The sequence below is a fragment of the Oncorhynchus kisutch genome, linkage group LG10 (genome assembly GCF_002021735.2).
Source record: "Oncorhynchus kisutch isolate 150728-3 linkage group LG10, Okis_V2, whole genome shotgun sequence".
Classification (NCBI taxonomy): Eukaryota; Metazoa; Chordata; class Actinopteri; order Salmoniformes; family Salmonidae; genus Oncorhynchus; species Oncorhynchus kisutch.
In genome coordinates this window covers 7,858,208-7,870,707 of record NC_034183.2, presented here as the reverse complement: position 1 = coordinate 7,870,707, position 12,500 = coordinate 7,858,208, and the positions used below count along the sequence as shown (strand labels likewise).

Below are 12,500 nucleotides of genomic sequence, written 5' to 3'. Positions count from 1 at the left end.
AAAAGTTTGGTGGTGGAGGAATAATGGTCTGGGAGGACAGCTAGCTTCCGTCCTCCTCTGGGTACATTGACTTCAATACAAAACCTAGGAGGCTTATGGTTCTCACCCCCTTCCGTAGACTTACACAGTAAAGACAGTGCATTCAGAAAGTATTCAGACCCCTTGACTTTTTTCCTCATTTTGTTATGTTACAGCCTTATTCTAAAATGAAGAATGATGAGTTGACTTATAGCTCCTAATAAATTTAAACCCGGTGTTGGCAACATTACTTCTGATCCAGAAGATGGCAATGTAATCACTCCCTATTTGACTTGACTGACCAGTTAGTTAACTGACTACTTTTAGTTCCTAATGATTTTAAGCAGAGTGTTGGGGGCAGTTTTTCATGGTTGGGGCTAGTGCCCTTTAGTTCCAGTGAAGGGGAATCTTAATGTTACAGCATACAGGGACATTCTAGATGATTCTGTGCTTCCAACTTTGTGGCAACAGTTTGGGGAAGGCCCTTTCCTGTTTCAGCATGACAATGGCCTTGTGTACAAAGTGAGGTCCATACAGACATGGTTTGTCGATCGATGTGGAAGAACTTGACTGGCCTGCACAGAGCCCTGACTTCAACCCCATCGAACACCTTTGGGATGAATTGGAATGCCGACTGCGAGCCGGGCCTAATCGCCCAACATCAGTGCCCGACCTCACTAATGTTCATGTGGCTGAATGGAAGCAAGTCCCACATCTCGTGGAAAGCCTTCCCAGAAGAGTGGAGGCTGTTATAACAGTAAAGGCGGGACCAACTCCAAATTAACGCCCACCATTTTGGAATGAGATGTTCGACGAGCAGGTGTTCATGTAGTGTATGTCCCTCCCTGTTTGCTTCGTTTTTTGGTTCCTAGTGAATACACACCCCCTGATCTTGGATCAGATCCCTACTGTCCATGTCGTCTTATTCATTCTCATCTAAAAGGTAAAACTGATCCTAAATCAGCACTCCTCTACTCTTAAGACGCTTCGTGAATGTCTCTCTGATTTGTCCCCTACAGGTTGAAGGAGCGATAAGCAGAGCCTACAGCCGCTGGCTCCAGGATCTCCCCTCCCTGCCGGAGTACAAGGCAGCGCTCCAGAGAGAACGAGAGAAGTGGGAGAAAGAACAGGAGAAACATGTTCAACAACGGGTACAATTGACCGTCACTGTTTCACTGTGTTTCTTGTCTGAATCAGTTTGAATGTTGCTTATATTGGGGAGACTATTCATCTTTTGTCGCTAAGTTATACAGTATTTAACATCATCCCTGGATAAAATACATATCATCTTTGTCGCTAAGTTATACAGTATTTAACATCATCCCTGGATAAAATACATATCATCTTTGTCGCTAAGTTATACAGTATTTAACATCATCCCTGGATAAAATACATATCATCTTTGTCGCTAAGTTATACAGTATTTAACATCTAAACCATGAATGAATTGAAAGATTAGCGGTGAGATGGTCCTTTTAACTAACTTAATCCCAGTAGTCAGATGGTAACATCTGCTTCACTCCAAAGCATCTTGTAGTTCTAGTTTCTCTCTGATTGTGTCAGGTGTCCCTAGCCCTGAGGGAAGCAGAGGAGTCCCTAGCCCTGAGGGAAGCAGAGGAGAGGCTGAGGAGTTCGGAAGAGGACGAGCAGGGAGGAGCAGGAGGAGACCAGAGGGTTGAGGAGCTCCAAGAGGAGGTGCGACGTTGGAGGCAGCTGGAGGAGGACCTGAAGACCGAGGTGGAGGAGGTGGCACATCTGCAGAGCCAGGTGGATGATCTGCAAAGCCAGCTTGACCATGAGAGGGAGGAGAAGGCTGCCCTGCTGAAAGCCGAGCTACTTGCAGCCAGAGCCTCCTGGAACAGAGAGAAACAGCAGGAGATCTCCTCCCTGCAGGCCTTCCAGGAGGAGAAGCTGAAACAGGCGCAGAAGGATGTGCGGAAAGAGGCGAATGGGGAGGCGGAGCGCCAGAGGAAAGAGCTCCTTTTGCAGACGGAGGCTGAGCTGCAACAGGCTCTGAGGAACCGAGAGGAGGACTGGAAGAGGCAGGAGGATAGGAGGGGCAAGGAGGAGAGGAGGCAGGGAAGAGCGGAGGAACGTGAGGAGGTGCTCCAGGAGCTTAAGGCTGGGCTGAAGGAGGTGCAGTCTGTGCTCCTCAGAGGAGGAGCCTACAAAGAGAAGGAGAACGGAGGAGAGGTGGAGGGGAGGGGGAGAGCCAGCGGGAGCGTCAGAGAACTCCTCATGTCTACCTGTAAAGACCTCCTCTTTAAAGCTGTTGCCCAGGCCCAGAAGGAGTTGAAGAAGGTGGCTGTCTCTCTCTTTCTCCTTCTCTTTTCCCTTCTCTCTCTCTCACACATTCTACCGACAGTGTGATAACTAGTATCATTAGACTTTAGAGCCGTGACATGGAAGCAGGGGTTCTGTATTGTGTAAGACATCGATAGTTTAATCTCGAGGTGACTCTCTGACCCGGTCTGACTAATACTAATTCCATGTTGTTCTACAGATCAGTGAGGAGAGGCTTGGCCGGGTGCTGAAGGAAACTCAGGAGCGTCATGAGAAAGAACTCAACCAGATTCATAGTATGTTTCTTCTCAAGTCTTCTCTATTCACTGATGTACTGCGAATGGAATGTGGCAGACACTGTTATCCACAGAAACCCACTGTAACCCACTGTTATCCACAGAAACCGACTGTTATCCACAGAAACCCACTGTAACCCACTGTTATCCACTGAAACCCACTGTTATCCACTGAAACCCACTGTTATCCACAGAAACCCACTGTTATCCACAGAAACCCACTGTTATCCACAGAAACCCACTGTTATCCACAGAAACCCACTGTAACCCACTGTTATCCACTGAAACCCACTGTTATCCACTGAAACCCACAGAAACCCACTGTTATCCACAGAAACCCACTGTAACCCACTGTTATCCACAGAAACCCACTGTTATCCACAGAAACCCACTGTTATCCACAGAAACCTACTGTAACCCACTGTTATCCACTGTAACCCACTGTTATCCACTGAAACCCGCTGTTATCCACTGAAACCCACTGTTATCCACTGAAACCCACAGTAACCCACTGTTATCCACAGAAACCCACTGTTATCCACAGAAACCCACTGTAACCCACTGTTATCCACAGAAACCCACTGTTATCCACAGAAACCCACTGTAACCCACTGTTATCCACAGAAACCCACTGTTATCCACAGAAACCCACTGTTATCCCACTGTAACCCACTGATTTTAATATGTTGTTGTTCCACTTATTCAGGCTCCGCTGCTCAGAAGACGGAAGAGGGTGGTTGTGGGAAGCGGTGTGCTGAGACCGTGTCCGAGCTGCAGAAGAGGAGTCGGGACCTCCAGAGGCATCTCGAGAAGGCATGCAGACAGCTACAGATGACCGTCAAAGACCACAAGGCCTCAATGCAGTGCCTCAAAGGTAACAAACTCCCCGTTGAATCCCAAATCAACCCTTGGCCTCTATTCCTTAGGCCAGTGGTTCTTCATCCTGGACTTGGGGACTAAAAGGGGGTGTACATTTTTTGTTTTTTGCCCATAGCGCTACACAGCTGATTCAAATGATCAACTTATTATCAACTTTTGATTATTTGAATCAGCTCTGTAGGGCTATGGGTAAAAACTGAAAGGTGCACCCCTAGAGGGCCTCAGGACCAAGTTTGGGAAACACTGCCTTGGGTACTTAGGAGGCGTCTACAGATCTAACAGGACTCGATAGGTGTACACTATTTGGAAAATCTTTCACCTAGCCTGTCAAAGAGAAAAGGAGAAATATGACCATATTGCTGAAAGAATTGGCTAGACGTGCCCAGGTTGTAGGAGCCAGGGTTGTAAAACTACCAGAATGGCCATTTTTTTTATTTATTTTACCTTTATTTAACTAGGCAAGTCAGTTAAGAACAATTCTTATTTTCAATGACGGCCTAGGAACAGTGGGTTAACTGCCTGTTCAGGGGCAGAACGACAGATGTGTACCTTGTCAGCTTGGGGGTTTGAACTTGCAACCTTCCTGTTACTAGTCCAACGCTCTAACCACTAGGCTACCCTGACGGTCATTCTGAACGTTTTGGATATTTCCATTGATATTCCATAATAAATTGCTAAATGAATGCATTTATCATGTTAAAATAGATCCTAAGAAACCTCTGGATACCAAATGTGTATTCTAATCAGTCAGAAAATGTATTGATTTGATCCACGTAGACTGTAACTATTGAAATAGGACAGTGGTATATTTTCAGGCTGTAAGACAACAGATGCTCTTCTAGTTTTGGCGGTTCTAGTGTTGAGGCTCACAAAAAGGATTGCATCAAGTGATAAATTGATCATCGATTGCCTGAGTGTGAGTCTAATTCCGTGTCCTTCCTTGCCCCCCCCCCCCCTTCCCACACACACCTCCCTCCCTCCCTCTATTTGTAGTTGAGCACGAGGTAGCCCTACGGAAAGAAAAAGAGGACAACCTGCAGAAACTTGAAGAATTGAAAAGCTCTGCAGCCAAAGAATCCTCTGGGTACTGTAAACAATATTTATATATTTTTTGACTCATCCATATTGAATATCTCTATAGTCGGATGCGAAGTCACTGGTAACCAAATGAATGTTCTAAATTAATAACTGTCCACCGCAGGGGTACAGACATGGAGCAGAGTCTCCATGCTGGCCTTGAAGAGATGAGGGAGCAGTACATGAAGGCTGTTGAGAAAATAAGAGGTGAGTGAAATAAACGTACTACTTTTAGCTACAAAAGTCTGGAAAGAAACCCACCCCAGTTGAAGTGGGAATGGTCTTAGACGATGGACATGCTGCAGTCTCTCCTTATGTACCATGATGTTTCATTCTCCAGGTGACATGCTACAGGTGTCTCCTTATGTACCATAATGTTTCATTTGACCAGATGACATGCTACAGGTGTCTCCTTATGTACCATAATGTTTCATTTGACCAGGTGACATGCTACAGGTGTCTCCTTATGTACCATGGTGTGTCATTCTCCGGGTGACATGCTACAGGTGTCTCATTATGTATCATGGTGTTTCATTCTCCAGGTGACATGCTACAGGTGTCTCCTTATGTACCATGGTGTTTCATTTGACCAGGTGACATGCTACAGGTGTCTCCTTATGTACCATGGTGTTTCATTTGACCAGGTGACATGCTACAGGTGTCTCCTTATGTACCATGGTGTTTCATTTGACCAGGTGACATGCTACGCTACCTCAAGGAGAGTAAGGAGCGAGCAGCGGAGATGATCCGTGTCGAGGTGCTGAGAGAGAGGCAGGACACAGCCAGGAAGATGAGACGCTACTACCTCACCTGTCTGCAGGAACTTCTAGAGGACGGGGGGCAGGCCACCGGGTATGCTGCATACACACCTGCATTCACCTGTCCAATCCTCTCACATCTCTACTGGTGCCCAGGGGGCAGGCCACCGGGTATGCTGCATACACACCTGCATTCACCTGTCCAATCCTCTCACATCTCTACTGGTGCCCAGGGGGCAGGCCACCGGGTATGCTGCATACACCTGCATTCACCTGTCCAATCCTCTCACATCTCTACTGGTGCCCAGGGGGTAGCGGTTGATTTGGGGTTAAAGGTTATAATAGTAAGGCTAAGTGTATCCTCCCTTTCCTTCCCCTTCAGGGCTGAGAAGAAAATAATTCATGCTGCGAGTAAGCTGGCAGCCATGGCCAAAGTGTTGGAGACCCCTACCAAGAGGAAAACGGGAAAGAGCCACAGCTTACCGGGTAAGACCGTGTTGATTTTACTATAAGATGAAAATAAACAGGGTACAGGGTCATCAAATGGAATCGTTCTTCTAGGGAGTCTGTGACAACTGTTGATGCAAAAAACAAAAAATAAAATAAAAAGATTGATTGTTCCAAATGATCTCTTGTATCAACAGTCTCGTCATCAAAGACAGAGGCTGCTACTGACAACCATCCAGGCAACGCGTCAGGTTCTCCTAATAAAACCCCATGTCCAGCTAGCCACTTCCCTGAGATCACCATGTCCTGTGGTGATGAGGGGAGGATCCTGAAGGCCAAGAGGTCCTCTGAGCCCGACTCCAAAACCACATCAGCTGCAGCCAACACCACCTGGAATACTAGGCCTGTGAGTAAACCCACCCACCTGAACCTCCTGACCAATGGAAAGGAGAAAGGAGCCCCTGCAAACTTGCTTAGGAAACCCCATGTCTCTTCGGGACTCTTCCTCTCACTTCCTCCTCACAAATCCTCTCATCAAATTGGTCAAACCTCCCTCGACTGTTACCGTGGTGATTTTACTAACGTTACTCTGAGGACCCAGACCAGCAGGGAGCTGTACCTGCAGGGGGCGGAGTCAGGGAGATCAGACGATGATGACTTCCTGTGTCACCGTAGTAACACTAAACCCTTCCTGGTCCAGGAGGAGCTTCCCGTTAGAGATGAAGGAGGATCGAGTGATTGGAGTTTGTCCAGTAATGGGTCCCAAGATGGCCGCCACGTCCCCGCAGTTTCCTCTCACCCAGGCAGAAAAATGGAAACTGTGAAACCGTTCCCTTTGCGTGGACCTTCTTCAGCTGATGACCACACCACTGACAACTCTGACGTGACAGTTTACAAAGACTTTGTCAATGTTCAGTCTTGCGCCAAAGCCTCGACTTTCCCCAGTGTCCCGCCTCAGACCATAGCTTTGACTCAGTCTGTCCCATGTATGAAGACTGGTAGTAGTAGATCAAGTCACAGAGAGCCTGTCCCTGGCTCTGAGGGGGACTGGCAGAATCAGAACCAGTTCCAGAACCGGCTGTGTTCTAAGAGTCTGTTCTCTGAGCTGAAGCGGAGTCAACAGCAGGACGGTGGTTTTGACGGTCCATTCTCTCATCGACAATAGGAGCGAACAGTCCTAAGACTCTGCATGACACTGTTCTTTATAAAGGGAGGAAATGGAGCTAGTGGAGATTTCAGTGAGTCTTGAATTTTAGTATTTTGGTTCAGCTTTACATTTACATTAATATTTGAGTCATTTAGCAGACGCTCTGATCCAGAGTGACTTTTACAGGAGAAGTTAGGTTTAAGTGACTCGCTCAAGAGCACATCGACAGATTTTTCACCTCGGCGGCCGGACGATTCGAATGGTGTGAACCGCTAGGCTACCAACCGCCCCACGCGATAGGATGTGGGAAATGGCCGAGGTCATCATTACGCCGGGGTCGTCGTTACGCCGGGGTCATCATTACGCCTGGGTCATCATTACTCCGGGGTCATCATTACGGTGCGGCCATCATTACGCCGGGGTAATTCTAAATTGCCACAAACGTGTACAAGTAAACCTCGTGTTCATGTGTGTTAGGACCAATAGCTATCTTAGGTTGTGGTGTGCAGTGAATGTGCCTTCCAGAACGGATGAATACGTAGTAGGATTACAAGCCTGGTGTGATCTGGCTTCGTTCTAGTCAATGATTTCCACGTTTCTAAAATGTTCCACTTCTTCCGTCTGTGTGTCTTGTGTTCTTTTAATGGCTTTTTATCTATACTGAAGGATTTTTTTTTTTTTTTTTTTTCTAAATTAAACTATTTTTATATCAAGGTTGTGAGATATGCTGTGCATGTAACAAAATACAGTTCTTTATAATATAAATGATGTTGCTTTAATGTAATTTATAATAACTTTTCATTTAGATCTTACTGATGTGTAATAAAAAGGGTTCTATTAACTCGGCAACAGTTCAAAGTCTCTATTTCCCAGAAAAAAATGCCAATGAAAGACATATTGCACATTTCCCAGTGCCTTCGGCATTCCACCTCCCACGCCTACTATCAGGGAGGGGGGGGGGGGGGGGGGGGCTTGTTAAAAGTTGTTAAAAGTTCATTTGTGGAATTTCTTTCCTTAATGCTTTTGAGCCAATCAGTTGTGTTTGTGATAAAGTAGGGGGGGGGGGGGGTGTTAGCCCTATTTGGTAAAAGACCAAGTCCATATTATGGCAAGAACAGCTCAAATAAGCAAAGAGAAATGACAGTCCATCATTACTGTAAGACATGGAGGTCAGTCAATACGGAACATTTCAAGAACTTCTAAAGTTTCTAAACCATCAAGCGCTATGATGAAACTGGCTCTCATGAGGACCACCACAGGAAAGGGTGACCCAGAGTTACCTCTGCTCTCGAGGACAAGTTCATTAGAGTTACCAGCCTCAAAAATTGCAGCCCGAATAAATGCTTTCACAGAGTTCAAGTAACAGACAGATTTCAACATCAACTGTTCAGAGAAAGCACTACTAAAGGACACAATTAAGAAGAGACTTGCTTGGGCCAAGAAACATGTGCAATGGACATTAGACCGGTGGAAATTTGTCCTTTGGCCTGGAGTCCAAATTGGAAAGTTTGGTTCCAACCGCTGTGTCTTTGTGAGATGCGGTGTTAGTGAACAGATTATCTCCGCATGTGTGGTTACCACCGTAAAGCATGGAGGAGGAGGTGTTATGGTGTGGGGGTGCTTTTCTGGTAACACTGTCTGTGATTTATTTAGAATTCAAGGCATACTTAACCAACATGGCTACCACAGTATTCTGCAGCGATACGCCGTTCCCATCTGGTTTGCGCTCAGTGGGACTATCATTTGTTTTTCAACAGGACAATGACCCAACACACCTCCAGGCTGGTTAAGGGCTATTTGACCAAGAAGGAGAGTGAGGGAGTGCTGCATCAAATGACCTGGCCTCCACAATCCCCCGACCTCTACCATATTGAGATGGTTTGGGATGAGTCGGACAGCGGAGTGAAGGAAAAGCAGCCAACAAGTGCTCAGCAAATGTGGCAACTCCTTCAAGCCTGTTGGGAAAGCATTCCAGCTGAAGCTGGTTGAGAGAATGCCAAGTGTGCAAAGCTGTCATCAAGGCAAAGGGTGGCTATTTTGAGGAGGGGGGGGGGTTAGATCGGCTTTAATATTGCAGATAGATTGTGGCTTCCATCAATGTAATTGTTTGCATCACTTCCAATCCCACATATTTTTGTAAATATATGTACAGTACCATTCAAGGGTTTTTCTTTATTTTTACTATTTTCTACATTGGAATCATGTAGTAACCAAGAAAGTGTTAAACAAATCCAAATATATTTTATATTTGAGATTCTTCAAAGTAGCCACCTTTTGCCTTTGCCAGCTTTGCACACTCATGGCATTCTCTCAACCAGCTTCATGAGGTAGTCACCTGGAATGCATTTCAATTAACAGGTGTGCCTTAATTTAATTAGTGGAATTTAATTTCTTGACTTCTTAATGCATTTGAGCCAATCAGTTGTGTTGTGACAAGGTAGGGGTGGTATACAGAAGATAACCAATCAGTTGTGTTGTGACAAGGTAGGGGTGGTATACAGAAGATATCCAATCAGTTGTGTTGTGACAAGGTAGGGGTGGTATACAGAAGATAACCAATCAGTTGTGTTGTGACAAGGTAGGGGTGGTATACAGAAGATATCCAATCAGTTGTGTTGTGACAAGGTAGGGGTGGTATACAGAAGATATCCAATCAGTTGTGTTGTGACAAGGTAGGGGTGGTATACAGAAGATATCCAATCAGTTGTGTTGTGACAAGGTAGGGGTGGTATACAGAAGATAGCCCTATTTGGTAAAAGTCCATATTTAAGAATAGTTTTTCTAACTGCACATTTTGCATTGATCTGTATTATATATCAATCAGGCTCTACTGGGCTCCTCTACTGTCTACTGAATCAGGCTCTACTGGGCTCCTCTACTGTCTACTGAATCAGGCTCTACTGTCTACTGAATCAGGCTCTACTGGGCTACTCTACTGTCTACTGAATCAGGCTTTACTGTCTACTGAATCAGGCTCTACTGTCTACTGAATCAGGCTCTACTGTCTACTGAATCAGGCTCTACTGGGCTACTCTACTGTCTACTGAATCAGGCTCTACTGTCTACTGAATCAGGCTCTACTGGGCTCCTCTACTGTCTACTGAATCAGGCTCTACTGTCTACTGAATCAGACTCTACTGGGCTACTCTACTGTCTACTGAATCAGGCTCTACTGGGCTACTCTACTGTCTACTGAATCAGGCTCTACTGTCTACTGAATCAGACTCTACTGGGCTACTCTACTGTCTACTGAATCAGGCTCTAATGTCTACTGAATCAGGCTCTACTGGGCTACTCTACTGTCTACTGAATCAGGCTCTACTATCTACTGAATCAGGCTCTACTGTCTACTGAATCAGGCTCTACTGTCTACTGAATCAGGCTCTACTGTCTACTGAATCAGGCTCTACTGTCTACTGAATCAGGCTCTACTGGGCTACTCTACTGTCTACTGAATCAGGCTCTACTGGGCTACTCTACCGTCTACTGAATCAGGCTCTACTATGTTTGTCTACTGAATCAGGCTCTACTATGTTCCTCTACTGTACTGAATCAGGCTCTACTATCTACTGAATCAGGCTCTACTATGCTACTCTATTGAATCAGGCTCTACTATGTTCCTCTACTGTACTGAATCAGGCTCTACTATGCTACTCTACTGAATCAGGCTCTACTATGTTTGTCTACTGAATCAGGCTCTACTATGTTCCTCTACTGTCTACTGAATCAGGCTCTACTATGTTCCTCTACTGTACTGAATCAGGCTCTACTATCTACTGAATCAGGCTCTACTATGCTACTCTATTGAATCAGGCTCTACTATGTTCCTCTACTGTCTACTGAATCAGGCTCTACTATGTTCCTATACTGTACTGAATCAGGCTCTACTATGCTGCTCTACTGTCTACTGAATCCGGCTCTACTATGTTCCTCTACTGTACTGAATCAGGCTCTACTATGTTCCTCTACTGTACTGAATCAGGCTCTACTATGTTCCTCTACTGTACTGAATCAGGCTCTACTATGTTCCTCTACTGAATCAGGCTCTACTATGCTACTCTACTGTCTGCTGAATCAGGTTCTACTATGCTACTCTACTGAATCAGGCTCTACTATGCTGCTCTACTGTCTACTGAATCAGGCTCTACTATGTTCCTATACTGAATCAGGCTCTACTATGCTACTCTACTGTCTACTGAATCAGGCTCTACTATGTTCCTCTACTGTACTGAATCAGGCTCTACTATGTTCCTCTACTGAATCAGGCTCTACTATGTTCCTCTACTGTACTGAATCAGGCTCTACTATGTTCCTCTACTGAATCAGGCTCTACTATGCTACTCTACTGTCTACTGAATCAGGCTCTACTATGTTCCTCTACTGTACTGAATCAGGCTCTACTATGTTCCTCTACTGAATCATGCTCTACTATGTTCCTCTACTGTACTGAATCAGGCTCTACTATGTTCCTCTACTGAATCAGGCTCTACTATGCTACTCTACTGTCTACTGAATCAGGCTCTACTATGTTCCTCTACTGTACTGAATCAGGCTCTACTATGTTCCTCTACTGAATCAGGCTCTACTATGTTCCTCTACTGTCTACTGAATCAGGCTCTACTATGCTACTCTACTGTCTATTGAATCAGGCTCTATTATGTTCCTTCTACTGTCTACTGAATCAGGTTCTACTATGCTACTCTACTGAATCAGGCTCTACTATGTTCCTCTACTGTACTGAATCAGGCTCTACTATGTGCCTCTACTGTCTACTGAATTAGGCTCTTATGTTCCTCTACTGTCTACTGAATCAGGTTCTACTATGCTACTCTACTGAATCAGGCTCTACTATGTTCCTCTATTGACTACTGAATGAGGCTATACTAGGCTACTTTACTGTCTAAAACAACATCTGTACACATGGCACAATGAATATTAGCTCACAACTCCAGCGTTCCTTTCACAAGGGTCTTTCATAAGTCTTATCCAATCAGTGCTGAACTACTGGTTGGGTGATGTGCCCGCCCACTAGGCTCGCTCAAAGGTTGTTGCAGGGCATTGGTTGCCATATTCTTTCTGTATTGAATGACGTTTGTAAATGGTATTTCCAGCTGCTTGCCAGTAACAGACGATTATCAACTGTTTATTTTAATTTGAGCCATATGTACATAATTCTTGATCATATCAGAGACTTTTAATTTTTTTTGTTCATGTGAAATATCAGTTAAATGTTCAATAAACTCAATCTGGCAACCCACAGGGGGAGGAATTATGGAGAACATGTACACCGCCCACTGCACTAGGGCTGCTTGTTATGCGAGGTCGGGATTTCGGATTGAACTTTGCCACCCATTTGTTACTTTATAACGTTCCGTTTTTTGGAGGTAGTTCTACAACCTTCTAATTCTCAGCGGCACATGCGTCTGTAAACCCGCAGCTACAAAATGTACATTTGGTTTACAATCATAGCCGGATTGGCTGTTTTGCCCTTTCTTCTGAAAACGTTATTCGATCCATACTTTGGCCAAGACTGTTCATATATCTTCAGAGCAATCAAACTTGGAATCAGGCTGCAAAAATACAAAAAGAAAAATC

General features: G+C 45.1%; 2 protein-coding genes across 7 annotated transcripts in view; both read left to right on the top strand.

Moving 5' to 3' along the window:
* The window catches only part of cep152 (centrosomal protein 152), a 36,069-nt gene extending 28,318 nt beyond the window's left edge, over positions 1-7,751 (top strand). For 3 of the 5 annotated variants that reach the window (XM_031832994.1, XM_031832997.1, XM_031832995.1), the window contains 9 exons: positions 1,038-1,169; positions 1,582-2,319; positions 2,522-2,597; positions 3,304-3,471; positions 4,470-4,560; positions 4,678-4,760; positions 5,249-5,405; positions 5,694-5,797; positions 5,956-7,751. In XM_031832994.1, coding sequence (XP_031688854.1) covers positions 1,038-1,169; positions 1,582-2,319; positions 2,522-2,597; positions 3,304-3,471; positions 4,470-4,560; positions 4,678-4,760; positions 5,249-5,405; positions 5,694-5,797; positions 5,956-6,923 — 2,517 coding nt within the window. In that variant the 3' untranslated portion in view covers positions 6,924-7,751. Of the gene's footprint in view, positions 1-1,037; positions 1,170-1,581; positions 2,320-2,521; positions 2,598-3,303; positions 3,472-4,469; positions 4,561-4,677; positions 4,761-4,893; positions 4,944-5,248; positions 5,406-5,693; positions 5,798-5,955 lie in introns of those variants that run through there. The other 2 variants (XM_031832996.1, XM_031832998.1) reach the window with 2 other exon arrangements.
* Positions 7,752-12,203: 4,452 nt separating this feature from the next.
* The window catches only part of zgc:101540 (hsFATP2a_ACSVL_like domain-containing protein), a 23,168-nt gene continuing 22,871 nt past the window's right edge, over positions 12,204-12,500 (top strand). The window contains exon 1 of one of the 2 annotated variants that reach the window (XM_031832993.1): positions 12,204-12,500. This exon is cut by the window's right edge and continues 327 nt beyond it. In XM_031832993.1, coding sequence (XP_031688853.1) covers positions 12,350-12,500 — 151 coding nt within the window. In that variant the 5' untranslated portion in view covers positions 12,204-12,349. The other variant, XR_004211148.1, reaches the window with a different exon arrangement.